At 39.8% G+C, this 16,552-nt stretch overlaps 1 protein-coding gene across 1 annotated transcript in view; it reads right to left on the bottom strand.

Annotated features, from left to right (window-relative positions):
* ANO1 (anoctamin 1) overlaps positions 1–16,552 on the bottom strand; it is a 120,422-nt gene that overhangs the window by 69,285 nt on the left and 34,585 nt on the right. The window contains exon 5 of the mRNA XM_045017022.1: positions 2,907–3,085. Within this exon, the coding sequence (XP_044872957.1) occupies positions 2,907–3,085 (179 nt within the window). The remainder of the gene's footprint in view (positions 1–2,906; positions 3,086–16,552) is intronic.

Consider the following 16,552-nt stretch of genomic DNA (forward strand, 5'->3'; position numbering starts at 1 on the left):
TACAAAATACTTCAGTCTTCATGCAGTTAAACCTCTTAAGTGAAACAGCCACTCTCAAAAGGCCTGGGAACTCTGAGGGTTCCATCAAGATCACTTTCCATTTAATTTAAAAACTTGGGGTCAAATGAATTCCTCAATAAAATGCAGTTTGGTCAAAAAGGTAAAAGTTAGGGCCTGATCCTATGAGCACCTGCTATTCCCACAAAGTGAATGGGACTTTCTGGGGTGCTCAGTAACTATCAGTGGGCCAATTCTTAAAAGTGCCAAGTGTCTTCAATTCTTATTGAAATAAATGGGCTAGACTGTGGAAGTCACAAAGAAGCCATTTTTCAGCTCCCAGGTTCTGTAGCCAGTTCTGCATTGGATCAAGCAGATGGTTCCAGCAGATTAGAACAAGTGTGCCAGTTGATTATGGCCCACACTCAATGGGCCACCTATCATCTGGAGATCATCAGAGAGCAATGCACTGTGGCCACACCTTTCCCTGCCCCCAGAACATCCTCTGTAATAGAGGTGGCAAAGGATGGCATAGAAGATTTATTTGCTTTCTGTCCCTTTTAGCCAGCAGAAAGGGGACAGACTGCATTAAAGAATCTGGCCCAGTGGATGATGAGGACCAGTAGCACTTCTTTCAATTGGGCTCTTCCTTTGCGAACTCCCTTCCTCCCCTCCCTCCGTCTCTCTCTCTCTCGAATAATTCTAATGGAAATTTTCACCTTAATAAAAACAGATGTTATTCACTTTTTGGGGGGGGGGGGAGGGGAAGGAATGTTGTAATAGTTTTTGTCATGTTATTTCCCCCAAGCAGCATGGTCAACTTACTTAAAATGTGTTTTATTCCAGAGTGTTTGGTGAGCTCTAGTGCATATGTTTGGATTGGACAGTACAGATGGTTTAATTTTGGAGTCATTCACTAGTGATTTGCTAAGGTTTAAGAACTGCACCAGTGCTCCAAAAAAAGCATGGGAATAGCACCAAGAGTCAGAAACCGAATGGGAACTGTACTGAGGATCTAAAAAAGCAGGGAAACGTGCCAATGCTCTAGGGTACAAAAAAAAAATATGGCTCCTTCCTCTCTAGGTCCCAAATGGACTCACATTTGTACAGCTTTCATTCCCACATGATCTTCTATGGAGACTATAAGCACTGAAAGGATTCAACCAAGTATTTAAGCAGCTCATGGACTCATTTCATTTTCTAAGCCCAGCTCAGAATCGAATTGATCTTAGAAATTGTTAAAATCATTGGGACAGGGAAATCTACCCCACAGCTCAAACACAAATCTGGGTTAATATATCACAGACATTGAGATTCTCAGCTCTGTACCCCCTCTCCTTCCCCCACTCCCACTGCCCCACCCCACCCCATCCCCGAGTCCTACTTAAACTGTGGTAAAACCTGATCGGTTAAGGACTTTAAGAAGTCCATAGACGTGGCCTCAATAAAATTACTAAAGTATGAGGATATCATGAAGTCCACATCTGAACTGGCAAGGTGGAAAGATTTTAAGAAGCTTGCAAGTACCACTTGGAAGAAATATTGGTGCCGTTCTATTAACCAAGCAGCTACACTCCTGTAATCTGTAATATAATATCATTTATGTACTTGGGGGAGGATACACAGTTCCACATGGCAAGTATATCAGGAAGTTCTTGCTATAATGCTAAGGAAATTCCCAAACCAATAACCGCATTAACCTGGAGTTAAGGTTGAGAAGATATTGGTAGGCCATATCCTCATTTGATGTAAATCAGTGTAGCTACATTGAAATAAGCAGAGCTATGTTGATTTACACCAAATGAGGATCAAACTGCTCAATCTAAAGGTAAAATCACTAAAAGGACATTTTAGTTTTAAATCCCCACACTTAGGAGGCTGGTCATGTGCTATTCTTCACTCCCAAGTCAATTCCAATTAAGTATTCTCTCTCCATTGTGGAAGATAATATTCTATTTCTACTACATTTGCCTTGATCATTTAACATTTGTGTTTTGGCCCTTCTAAACCTCTATTCCCTCATCTATTATTATTAATCTTATTATTAATTTGTATAACCATAGTGCCTAGGAACCCTAATCATGGTCCAGGACCCCACTGTACTACATGCTGTACAAACAGGAGGGGGAAAAAAAATAAAAAGGACAGATCCTGCCATAAAGACAAGAGTATAAGAATAGAGACAACAGATGGATACAGCTGGACAAGGGAGTTCAAGGAAACAATGAGACAACATTGATCAGCGGGATAGCAGTGGTATCAACACACCTATATATATTCTGACCTTATACATGTATTTGAGATTACTGATTCCTAACCACCTGGGCATCCACATTACAACATTTAGAAGTTACTCCAGGGGTATTTAAAGTACAATCATTTTACTTAAAAAATTTAATGAAGGCATAACAAATGACAGTGAAAATCCATTCAGACAACAGGAATCTATACTGCAGGTTATTGGTGTAACATTATCAGTGCAAGCAGATCTAGATTTGTAGCTTTTGGGTGCATATTTGTAGACATTTAAGGGTTCTCTTCAATACAGCCACACAGATTCAAAAAGCTGCCATTGCCTCATTTGCTGGTTTGTTTAATCTGGGAATAAGGAGCCCTTTCTATGATTTAGCTCAAATTAGGATCCCTCAATCTCTCTCATTCCCTTCCTCCTATATATGAGTCAACACAAACCCTTTAAAGTTGCCTGTATTGTGGTTGCTGGTAACTGTTCACATCTGACAAGGAATAGTGCAGAACTCACACTATCCAAATCCCCAAACATATAGTTTTAACATTTATATATTTTTGCAGAGGGGTGATGGTGCCGAGAATGAAAGCACTCAGATTCCAGGGCGATGAGTCAGGGTACAAAACCCCAGAAAATAAGTACTAATAACTGCTCTACTCACTGTACTTTCACGCTGGATGTATCCGATGTCTTCAATAGCTCGGATGTTGATAATGTGAATCCCTTTCTCCTCAGCAGGTAGAGAGGAATATTTCTCATTCACTCTCATTGCAGTTTTATTCAGAGCCTCACCAAGATCTTCTGGCAGAAATTCCACCCCATGAAATGCACTGTCAGTGCCTAAAAGAAGAAGGAACAGGTTGGTCTAAACACTTTCATCCCAGTCTTAGTCCCTCCCAGTGTACCCCATCTGAAACATAACCAGTTCTTGCCTTTCTCTGCCCCGCCTTCCTTCTCTCTTCCCACTCTTTGTTGTTCCTCCCCTCTCAGCCTTACCTCCTGCTACCCTGACTGGGCCCTCAGCTCTTTCCAGCTCCCTTCTGGATAATTACTTCAATTGCTTTCTATAGTGCTTATTAAAACTCAAGATGTGTTTTCTAATGGTCTCTTCTCAGCCCCATAGGGACTTGAATACATCTTAGTTAAAAATAAAATTATTCTGCACATTAGCAGCAGAGTGGATGTTGCATGCCATTTTCCCATTGCACAGTAGAATTGTTTCCTCTATGTTGGTTACAAGGGACTCCACATTTTTTACCTAAAAGACAAGGCCACCATTTTGGGGGGGCATTTTTATACAGGAGCTCTGCTCGCAGTGCACATCCTGGCCCCAGGCAGAGCTCTTAACTGCAGCACAGCCTGAGTGTGAAATGTGAGTTCTGCAGAGGAGAGGTGCTGCTCCCAGCTTGTGCCCCTGGGGCAGAGAGTCCATATTTTGTTTACAAAAAGAGGCAGGGTGATTAAGATAAGAAAGAGCTGGTAATTAAATTAAGCATCTGGAAGTTGTTAGATGAACCTATAAAACAGGAACCCCTTTGCAAGGGACTTGGGGGGGCAGTGTTGAAGACAGAACACAGGGGACTCAGAAGAAATACAGCCCAAGTTACATTCAGAAAAGAGGTAGCTGTGAGGGGGATAGGTGAAAAGAAGGGGCCAAAACCAAGGGAAGGGATAGCGGTGGTATAGATAAAGTTCCCATTCTACCTGTGGTACTTATGTGGCCAAATTGCCATAGTATCTGAGCGCCTCACAATGTCTAACCTATTTATCTTCACAGCCCCTCTGTGAGGTAGAGCAGTGTTGTTATCCCCATTGTACAGATGAGGCACTGGGCACAGAGAAACTAGAGGCCAGATTTTCAAAGGTATTTAGGCATCTAGTGAGACTTTCAAAAGTGCCTAGAAGGTTAGGTGCTTTGTAAACCCCACTAGATGCCTAACTGCATCTTTGGGTGCCTAAAAACCTTGAAACTCTGTCCCTAAGGCACTGGCCTGAGGTCATAAAGGAAGTCAATGGTGGGAGTAGAACCCAGGTTTCTCAGGACTAGCTCCCTATCCACTGAAGCAGCCTCTCACTCTGCTGAAAAAAAGGACTCTGACAGATGGGAGCAAAACCAAGAAGGGCAGTTCTCTGAGACTCCACCAAACAGTCCCAAGGCAGTTGGGAAGGATGTCATGGCTGACATCATGAAAAGTAGCATAGAGGTCAGGAAGGACAACGAAAGAGAGAGTACGAGAGTCAGAGGAGAGGAGATCACTAAACCCCCAAGGAGTGGCAGGTCCTGCCATATGCTGTGTTGCAGAGTAATAGCTGCTGTGAAATTTTACATTTTAACTCAACGCTATTTTGTTTTGTAATTTTTTTTTTAGTTTGAGTAAAGGCAGGAGTGGGAAAGTATTGTATAAGTATCAAATGTGTTTATGTCTCAATTTCTTAGGGTTTCAGCTATATTCAGGCCAATTCCAGAGCAAAGAACAGAAATTGCATCCATAGAGTCCGTAAAATCAACAATTATTGTTAGGATTTGTATTATTCACTAGGCACCATCTATGTGCTCAGCACTGTTCAGAATATGTCAGAAAACATAGTCCCTGAGCCAATGTGTATAAAATGTGTAGCCCTGGATAAGATGGCTCAGATATTTAAGTGTATAGTTACTGAGCACATGTTAATATCTATGACTGGAGGCACTGATGACAGTAGGAGTTTTATCTGTTTAAGGACTGGAAGATTTGACCCTCCAACTATTTTCAAGAGGAAGAGCTGCCCAGAGCTCCTGTGCGTGTTTGTTTTCCTTTCCTGCCTGCAGTGGTCCTGATATACTTCAGAAGTCTCAATTTTTTTCTCAACTTTAAAATGTGGAATTTTCTTGGTGTTTGGTTTTAAATATTCTCCTGTGAGAACTGCATCTCAATCACTATAGTGTTGTGTTTAAGAGCCTTCTGGAAAGTAACTAGCCTTTAAACAGATGTGTAAGCAGTGTTGCCAATTCTCACGACTTTGTCATGAGTCTCATGATAATTATTGTTTTCCTTAAAGCCCAGCTTCTGGAGTCAAGTGGATATGTGATGATTTCAGCCTTCGTTCTTAAAGAAAAAGTAAGTTTCTAGCCCTTGTGGCAGTGGAGAAAGCTTCAAAAATGTGACCCCAGTGCAGCCTAGAGGTTCAAAAAGCAGAAGGCAAATAAAAAGAACACCAAATCTATTATTTTTACATAATCTCATGATTATTGGTGAGCCTGCCTCATGATTTTTGAACATTTGGGGTTGGCAATACTATGAACTATAGGGGTGAATCAGGGCACATTTCACTGCAAATAAAATTCTGCAACATTTTACAAATTTTGTTTTTCTCTTCTCTGAATTTATTCAACCCATACTTCAACCGTGAGGTAAATTTTCAGAAGGGGGCAAGTCAGGTAGTTAATGACAAGTTCTTGCACCAGCAATTCATTCTGTGCGTGCAAACTGGGGTTGAAAAAAGGGAGTCTTGTACTTAACTGGGCTGATAAAATACCCTTGTATATCTTTAATACAAGTTATACAGGCAAAGAAGTTATTTGGGTTTTTTGAGTTCACGAATTCTTAGCTTAATCTGAAATTGCCAACCTTCAGCCAAATTCAAATTTGCTATTTCAGTTTTAGCTGAGCTGTAAGGAATTATTTACCACAATAGTAGTCTGTAGAGGTGAATTCCACTGTGGAATTAAAGGTTGGCTAAAAAACTCTGTATATCCTTTTAACCAGTTTGAACATATACTTATTGTCGCAATTGGCACTACAGAAACACATACTGTGATAAAGGTCATCACAGAACATTATAGCCTGTGATAAATATTAACATGGAAAGATTAATTTTTACAAAACCTCAAAACCCAATGTGATCTACTCCCATTGAACCTGCATAAAACCCAAAGTATGTATCAGTCAAAGCATCTTTTGTGTTGTGATAAAAGCTACTCAGTGTTAAAATATCAATATTTACCTGTAATTCTACTTCTAGGAACTCATTAGAAGCTTTATGTCTGTACACACCCACACCCACCCCAGTACTTTAAGATGGAGTAAAGGTTATCAAAAAACCTAACACCTCCCCCCAGAGACACAGTAACTTAAAAGTAACAAAAAAAGTCAAATATTAAATTTAATAACATAAAATCAATCATTAAAAAAAAATTACCCTTGCTCTAATCCTCCCCGCCGCCCAAGATGCTAGTAAAAGTGAGATAAGGTTGTCTGGAGTACCTTAACTGAGTGTTTTTATACTATCAAATTCTAAACTGAATTTACAGTTCCTGCCTTTCTAATGTTTGGTTGTTAAAATGACAATGTTCTTGTGTGTATTTTTCCCCTATAAGGTTATTGATACTTCAAAAAATGTAACTCTAGCTTGAAGTTGGTAGTCGTTATAGTCGTTAGAGATTTCTTTAGTGTTTTGATAAAGTTATCAAGAAAAAAATTCTGGTACCTCAATTATCTACATATATTTTTGACTAATTACAGGATATAAATTACATTATATTTTAGATTTATGGTGTTTTACACGCTAGAATAGCACTAGAATTTCTTCAGATTGATACCTGTAGACTTTTAAAAACTTTTTTTTCTGGCTGCTTTGCTATGGACTTTAAGAAGTCTGCATACTTCATTAAGTCTCTGGAGACTTACATCCAGTGTGTTTTACTAAGGACTTTGAGGTATCCTTGCAAGGCTTAGAATCTTATTTGTAATTATTACATTAGTTCAGATTCATTGGGTGATATGATTATCCTGGTGTTTTGAGGATTGGCGCAGAGGAGAGTTCTTGCTCCAGGCTCAATTAATCTAGTGGCTTCAAAACTCACTTAGGCTAGGCAGGGCTAGAAGGTGGATATTATAATACCTTCCAGATTCCCTTGCAGGCTAGATGAGTTCCACAGAAGGACATGTAGGAGTTAGCTGTTCCACTGTAGTGAAGGCATTGACCCAGGATGTGAGAGGAGACGTGTATGTCACCTTGGCATAGTTCTTGTGCTTGTCAGAGATTTGGGGCAGCTATCCTTCTTCTTTGGAACTATGGGATCCGGATACTATGATTCTTTAGAATTCCCATTCAGTTCCCATACTTCTTTGAAATCTTGAACCCAGCTCTCATGCCACTTTAAAACTATGTACATTTCCCACACTTCTTCAGAACCTTGGCACAACTGTTGTGCTTCTTGGGAACCTGGATGCTCAGCACCCACACTCCTTTAGAATGGTGTGTGTTTCTGACACCTTCTTCAGAATACTGGTGCACAGCTCCATGCTACTTTAGGACTGTGGTGCTTTTCCCACACCTCTTCAGTTTCTTGGCACAACTATAACATTTCTTTGTAACTTAAGCAATTCATGAGAACCTCAATGACCAGCTTGCACACTGCTTTAGAATGGAGGTGCCACTCTTCTTTAGCATATGGGCATAGATCCCAAACCTTAGCAAATCATTAATGAACAAGAAGTTCAAACAACAAAAGGATTTTCTTTTGAGGAATGTAGAGCTGTGGACAAATCAAGAAATCACTGGAAAGCTCAATGCAACTTTATATTATGGAACATTAACTATTTTTATCATTCATATGTTCACACATATATAGGAAAAATATATATATTTACACACCCGCTCCCTACATATATAAAGGTGATATCCCTGTGCTAAGTTGCAGAATCCTAAGGGCTGAGTCATTCATTCTCTAGCTATGTAATGTTCAAATGGTTCTATAGCATATATTGAACACTACTCTGAATTTTCTTGTGCCTGATAAAATCCCAGTGACTTACTTCATTGGGACTTTTGAGGTTACCAGGAACATGGGAGCGGATCATTACTGCTTTCCTAAGCTAAAGGATCTGTATATATCTTCAGCACTTGTAAAATGTGTGTTTGTGAACTGAGGGGTGTTTGTCTAGGAGTTATCCAAAAATTCTAAAACAGATTAAAATACAGTGGTGCAGCAAAACATAAGTATAGATAAAGGCTTAAATAAAGAGAAAATTGGAAGTAGTTAATTGAGCCCTGTTTGTTGTGAGGTTGCATTTTTTAACAAATCATTGAGTCTAAAATGGGATACATGCAAGATCAGACTGGAACTCTGTCTAGATGACTCAGTGCTATTGTGTGAATTCAAACAATCACCCATCTGCCAGTATATATTTACATCTGTGTTTGCACACCAGTAGCCTGGCAATATATGAAAGAACAAATGTAAACGTAGTAGGTAAGGAACCAAACATTTTGTTTTATTATGACTACGAGAAAGTACGTGAAATGTGAGTACTTTATTGATATGATCCTAGTTAGAACAAGTTTGCAGTCATTTTCTACATCAGAATGTCATAATATAATTCAATATTGGATAGGTCAATCCAAGCCATTTAGCTAAAATCCCAACCTGCATGTAATTAGTGAATTCAAATTTGCTATCTGGCTTAAAAGGTAAAAGCACTCTGGTGCAAACCATTGCATTTATTTTTGGGATACTGTTCAGAATAGTAAGCATAACTGAATTTTAGTTTGAATGGCTTGTGGCCATACATTATACCTTCCCTTTGTACTTTAGCAGCATTTAAACAATTGTTGAAGCCACTTTTCCAAATCGAGACTTTCGTTTATGTAAACTATATGGATTTCAATTCCTATTTTATTTTAAGCAGCAAAGAATTCTGTGGCACCTTATAGACTAAGAGACGTTTTGCAGCATGAGCTTTCGTGGGTGAATACCCACTTCGTCGGATGCAAGTAGTGGAAATTTCCATGGGCAGGTATATATATGCAAGCAAGAAGCAAGCTAGAGATAACGAGATTAGTTCAATCAGGGAGGATGAGGCCCTGTTCTAGCAGTTGAGGTGTGAAAACCAAGGGAGGAGAAACTGGTTCTGTAGTTGGCAAGCCATTCACAGTCTTTGTTTAATCCTGAGTTGATGGTGTCAGCTCAGGATTAAACAAAGACTGTGAATGGCTTGCCAACTACAGAAAGGGTTAGGGCATAAATTGCATCATTCCAGGAGTAGCCCTGGGACACTACAACCCAGACTTCTGAGACATGATTCCACTTCTGTGGGCGTGTTCTGGAGGTGAAGGAAGTGAGTGGTAATTTGCAGATGGTCTATAACAGCAGCAAGTTATGACCACACCCCTTCTCCCCCCAGCACCGATATAGCCAAAGCGCCACGGGCCAGAGAGTGAGGACTGTAACCAATTCCCAGCTTTCTGCTCAGAGGTGAGCTTTGAACTCAGGGTCCAGGCAGGCTGCCCCAGGGTACAAGGAGAAGGTAGTCCAAATCACAACTGAATAATTCCAATTAGAAATACAGTGTTACAACAGTTTTTCTTATTTTCTTCCAGTAATTCTGCTTCTGAATCTGACAAAAGCTTTCAGTTGCTATGATCTTATGAATCTTTTCAGGTCCACCAATCAGTTATTCCTCAGGGCACTACCTACAGTTGGAGGCTGCATTTTTGTGGTAGAATGGTGTGTTACATATACAGGGTCAACTCAATCTTTTGATTTCCCCCTTCATTCTTAGAAAAAGGGGAATGGAATTCCCTGGTTACTTCCCTAATGTGTATGCAACAAGTCATCCAAACTCTGCCTAGAGGTAGATGTGTGAGTGCATGTTTTTGGGAAGAAGGCCATGCATGTAACAGCCAGTTTTGTCAGACAGATAATCCTCAGGGGAAAAGAGGTACTCATTAAACTTAAAAGCCCAGAAGACATCAGTTGCGATGAAAACAAAAAGTTAAAAAACAACAATCAAGCACTGGTCAAACACTGGTGAACCAAAGATAAAGAAGCCTGAGGGAGGAATATTATGAATAAGACCACCAGAAGAGACAGTCACCCTGAAAAAAAATACTATTGTAAAATTTAAGTGGGACAGTGGGGGAAGGGAATGGCACGTGCAGGAGTATTTTCCCCAATGAATTCCCTCTCAGTTGAAAACATTTTTCAAATGGAGATATACCATCTCCTGGAACTGGAAGGGACCCTGAAAGGCCATCAAGTCCAGCCCCCTGCCTTCACTAGCAGGACCAAGTACTTATTTTGCCCTGGATCCCTAAGTGGCCCCCTCAAAGATTGAACTCACAACCCTGGGTTTAGCAGGCCAATGCTCAAACCACTGAACTATCCTTCCCACACTTTGCTCAGACTTTAGAAACATGATTGTTAAGATTCTCACCCAAACTGTCCTCTCATAACTATAAATAGATTATTTTCTTTTATGCAGATTTGGGACTTGATCCTGCAACTCTAACTTACTTGAGTAATACTCCTTCCCTTTGACTTCAGTGGGAGTACCCATGGGAACAGGACTTCAGGCATGAATAAGAGCTGCAGTATTGGACCCCCTGGTTGCATACCAAAACAATTTGTTTAAATATTTTTAGTAATAAGTACTTATGGCCATTTAATGCTCTAAACCACAAAAGAAATTTTAATTAGAATCAATGGACGATCAGCAGGCAGGCTGAGTGTAACATACAGCTCTCAAGTAAAGTATGTTCACAGCTAAAAGAATACCATGAAACCACCCTGACTGTATGTAAACAAATTATTGCAGATAGCTGAATGAAATGTTTCTCAGAGATAATTTAACTGATGTTTTTTTCTTATTTCATCTTCATTTGTTTTCTATTTAAGGACTATGTTTAAGAAAATGGCTGGAATAAATGCATCTAAGTTTGAAACCTCAGTTGTTCCCAACACACACTGAAATCCAACAGAGAAGAGCACATTGTTCTGCCAACCTTTGCATGAATATAAGGATTAGAGTCTCTCATGTCAAACAAAGAATTAGTTTCATTGCCATGTAAGAAATATGGGTCTAATTTCTACAGTGGTAATGCTGGAGAATTAAAAATCATTCAGCGATTAGCAGTAAAAATAAACAGCATTTTTAACTGCGTGAAATAATTGTTTAAAAATCATATTATAGGTCCTTCACAAAAGGGGCTTTGGTATTGCACATTTGTTACTAGAATCCTTAAAATTATGGCACCATGTTTATTATTATTTATTGTATTACGGTAGTATTCAGAGTCTCCAAACCTGGTCATGGCCCCATCATGCTAAGTGTGTACAAAAACCATGTTAAGAAAGCTGGTGATAGTCTGTAACAAATATTTGTTTGCCACTTGTACTGACTTTTCCCCTCTCTAGATTCTACATTTGGCTTATATTGTGCTATACTTCCGCCTGCTACAAATAAAGAAAAATTGCTGTTTCAAAGCAGAATTTTCTGAAAATTTGACTTCCCACAGCATGGCTTTGTGGAAGATACATTACTACCTAGAGCAGGATTCTCCCTCAGCACCCTCTGCTTTCCCTTGATTTTCTGTCTACCTGCAACATTCAAAAGGTACAGGCTGTTCCATCAGGCTTAAACTAAGCTGAGAACAATCTTTCCCACAAAGTTGATCCACTTACCACCTCCTCTTTGTTTTCTTTATACATTTTAGTGCTTATAAAAAAACCGCAAAAATCCAGGAACAACAGATCTGGAAACTGAAATCCTTTCCTTGTCTCCAAGACAAGTACAGCAGGGATAATGTCAAGGAACACTCCGCCACCCCATCCCACCAATGTGGCTCATTTCTGACCTATGGTGAGAAGATTTCAGTCTCCATGATTCATTAAAACCTTTACTGAGAAGGCCACTACTTTATTCTACACACAATATTAATAGGTTCTTGTGAGGGAAGCTATTTATTTGTATGACTAATTGAATAATTTGCACAATTCTTATTATCTACATACCCCATAGTTGTTTATGGTAATTTATAGCCAAATAAAAGAAACAATGAGCCAAATTCTGCTCCCGTTATACTGATATACATGTGGGATAATTCCAGTGAAATAATTCTGTATTTACATCACTGCTACTGAGAGCAGAATCACTGTAACCCCTGCAAAGTGATTGCAATTGAAAGGCCTTAATCCTGCAAACTTAACTCACATGAGTAGCCATTTGAGTTCAATGGGCTTACTGAAATGAGTAAAGAGTACTCCAGTGAGTATGTTTTGAAGTGTTGGATCCATGCCATGGGCAATAGAAAAGAGAACAATAGAAAAGAGGGTAGAGCTGGTTATGAAGGGCAGTTAATTGCTTTTGTAGCCTATGAATTCTGATAGTTCCTTTTAAACAGAACTTTTACATATCAATTATTATTAATTTGCATGGCCCATAGGAGATGGGATGTCACTCCTAGTGTGAGGAGCAGTGCAGGAGAAAGGACAGAGGTGCTTGTGGGAGAAGAATATTAAGGGAAATATTAAGATATGTTGGTTTAATATGTATGTTTGAGCTATCACAGATATCGAACTACTGCTTTCTCCTGTTAATCCAAAATAAGTAAAAATGTAAAATGCACTTAGCCATAACAGCTTGCAATGCTGAACTTGTACAAGTGGGGGTACAAACATTATTACTTTTATTGTGCTACCCGCTGGACACACAATAAGCAGACTGTAAAGTATATAGGGCATGGCCTAAGGCCCTAATCCTGCAATGATTTTTGCACATACTTATCTTTACACATTGAGATCAATGGGACAACTCACTGCATAAACTTAAACACATGCATTAGTACTTGCAGGGTGGAGGTATAAGTACATATTGTTTTATCTATACATTTTATTGTAAATTAATACCATGTTGGGCTCTACCACCTTTTGGGTCTCTACAGAAGCATATACAGTAACTCCTCACTTAATGTCCTTTCGCTTAACGCTGTTTCAATGTTACGTCCCTGCTCCATTACAGAACATGCTTGTTTAAAGTTGTGCAATGCTCCCCTATAACTTCGTTTGGCCGCCTGCTTTGTCCACGGCTCGCAGTCCCCCTATGCGCCCGCCCCCCACCCCCCCCCGCAGCGCCTTCCACCCGCCAGCTGATTGCCACGGGCAGGAGGTGTGGGGTGCAGGGGGAAGGTGCTGATCAGTGGGGTCTGTCGGCGGGTGGGAAGCGCTGGGGGCGGGGCCATAGGGGAGCTGATGGGGGGCTGCCAGCCCATTTAATACCTGAATTGAATTGCTTGTTTAAAATTGTTTAAAATGTATATAAGGCCTTTTGTCTGGCAAGAAAAAAAAATCCCTGGAACCTAATCCCCCCATTTACATTAATTCTTATGGGGAAATTGGATTCGCTTAACATCATTTCACTTAGAGTCACATTTTTCAGGCACATAACTACAACGTTAAGTGTGGAGTTACTGTATGTTACTGAAGGTTTTGTAAGCATATAAATGTGGTCTAAAGCAGTGTTCCATATCTAAATGCTGCCATTTCACCTTACACTGTTATACTGTCAGATCTCTCAATCTACATGCAGTTGAGCTGAATCTGTTCTTGTATGAGAGATTTACAAAGAACACCAATAAATAGCATGTATTGCAAAATGGGGTGGGCTTGATTCAATAGGTTGTACAGAACCAATGCCTCAGCACTATGTTAAGAAATCCTGTGTTGAGAGAGGTAGTATCTGTAGTCATTAAAGATATCACAGTTTCACCTGGATGCAGACATCTTCTTCATTCCCTGTCCTAAACTGTAATGTAGTGTTACTGTATGATGTTAATAAGCTGCTAAATTTCATTGGTGGGTGAAGTGATCCTTTTCTATCTCTCACTGAAAAAGGTAAGGACAGGGGTATAATAATAGAAATAAGGTTGGAAAGACTCATTAGGTTGGGAACCATCTTGGATGGATATGAAATGTGCCTTTAATTTAATTAATGTCTGATGGTGTTCAAGGGAGGAAGACTACATAGGGAGCCTTTTCCCCATCCAGATAACAGGGCAGAATCTCTGCTTGTTCTCAAGGAGGTGTTAGGAGAGATTTGAATACCACACAGATCCCTGCACTTCAAGAGGGTGTAGCCTGCTAGCTGAGGAAGAGGTCCAACCCACAGCCTGCTAGTGCACAAGCTGGATCTGTGGCATATGCTGTCCAAGGAAGCAAGCTGCTCCTGTTTAGGATTCCTGGGGGAATCCCATCCTGGTAGCAAGATTCTTGGAGCACAGAATTCAGCTGTCAGCATACTCTCAACTTTCAGTGCTGGCCAGACACAGAATTTGGACCAATGTATTTATATAGAACTTTGAGATCCTCAGCTGAAAGGCATACTAGAAGTGCAAAGCCTTATTAATACAATGTTTAGTCTAAAATAATGAATTACTGTTTGAAGCAGTCCATAAAATCTTTATATTTTGGCCCTCACAAGGGATGCCAACTATGACTGTGCAGTCTACAGTATGCACCATAAACAGAGTCTCCTCTTTAACAAAGGTCTATTGTATTAAGCTGCTGTTTTGTAGATTAAATAAACACACCTATGGCAATTAATTACATCATGTTATCTCACAGATTTAGAACGGATTGAAACGATTCCAGAATTTGGTAAACAGGGCGTTGCCTTAAAGTCTGGTTCAAGTTAAATACTGGTACTTTCCAACATGCTCCTTGTCAGGGAAGTACAAGTGTTACTACAGCCAGGGAAATGAATAAAGACTCACAGAGGGCCAGATCACCCTCTCTTGCAGTAAAGTCCATCTGAAGGTACAGTGTATAGGAATTGGGTAGTATCCCTTTCAAACAACTGTTTTGTCTTTGCTTTCTGCACAACACTAAGAATATGAAGACACCATACAGGCAGTCAGATTCCAAAGAACCATGTTTACTACCTATATTCAAACACACAAGGCCTAGCTATGCATATACACTGCTGTTCTGTCAAGTTCTGGTGGTTTCAGCAATAATAGACGGGGAGTCTCATAAGAGGGCTCACAAGCTATCTGAATAGATACTACCCCATTCCTATACACTACAAAAAGGGATGAGAGGGGAAGTCTCCTGGAGGTTCTCTTCATGGAGTTTCTTCTTGATTTTCCAATTAGGGTGACCAGATGTCCTGATTTTTATAGGGACAGTCCCAATTTTGGGGTCTTTTTCTTATATAGGCTCCTATTACCACCCATCCCCTGTCCCTATTTTTCCACACTTGCTGTCACCCTAGTTCCAATGGCCAGCTACGAATTGTATTCCTTGGAATGAGCTGTGGCTTCTATCCTCAAACCTGGAGAATCTCATGAGTTTTGGAGGTGGCAGGGGACTGTACAGGAGCACAGATTCACAATGCTTCTTGGCCTGTCCTGTTCTCAAAATCACCCATATCTCCCTGCTTCCTGATAGCGTAGTTCCAAAGGACATCAGACAGGACTTGCCATACCACTGTTCTAATGTGGTCTTGTATCTTATGCAGCCAGTATTAGATGCTTCAAAGAAAAATAAAACATTATAGCATGGTTGAACTTTGACTTTGCCATGTAGTTTACTAATTTCAGGATAAATTGGTTATCTTCTATAGAACACCATACAGAAAAAAGACCTGCAACTAAGAAACTCCAGCAGATATAGGCTAGTTTTCAGATGTACTATGACCAGACAACCAGAGAGAACACAAAAAAGAGAATATCATCACCTATTCAGTGTTATCTACAGATCACCAGAAACCATTATGGTTACCATATCATTCTTATTATCAATCAAAGCTTAGCTACAAATGACTTCATGCAATAGTGTTCCCAAAACAGGGCGAGATTCTGCATTTCTTGTGCAGACAAATCTCCTGTTCATTTCCAAATTGCAATGAGAATTGTGTTTGCAGGACTGAGCCCATAAAACCTATTTTTATATTGTGAATAGAAAATATATAAAACTACCATACATCTAAGCAGCCAGCAAACAGGTTTATGGTTAGTGTACTTTTTCCTGCTTTTCAGAAAAATAGCTTTTTTAACCTTTAAATCAATGATACAAAGGACTACAAATAAATATGTTTACAGCACACAGAGAACGTATTGTTCTCTTGCAGAGAGGAGGGAGTCATTTATAAAATTATTAATGGTTTCTTCATGATCAAAGGGTATTTTAACATCACTGTGAATCTTCAGTGTAGAACCTTTAGGCCAGCATAATAAGGCATAGAGCAGGCCATAGCGTTCCACACTCAGTATGTGTTCTGATAACATAAATGAAAAGAAGAGAAATGGGAAATGCATTCACAGCACAAATGAAGATATATGGAAAGGGAGAGCACACATTAATTCTTGCCATCATTTCCCAGGGAGATTCCTGAAGGTGTTGTGTTCTTATTAGTAGATTTGCTCTAGGATGCACTCCTAGCCCCAGTGAAGACAATGGCAAAATTCCCATTGACTTCATGGAGCCAGGGTTTTACCCTAGAAGTTTAAAGAGAAGGGTTATTTCTCTCTCTCCTCACTTCTGTCTCC

Source organism: Mauremys mutica, chromosome 4, assembly GCF_020497125.1.
Source record: "Mauremys mutica isolate MM-2020 ecotype Southern chromosome 4, ASM2049712v1, whole genome shotgun sequence".
Taxonomy (NCBI): Eukaryota; Metazoa; Chordata; order Testudines; family Geoemydidae; genus Mauremys; species Mauremys mutica.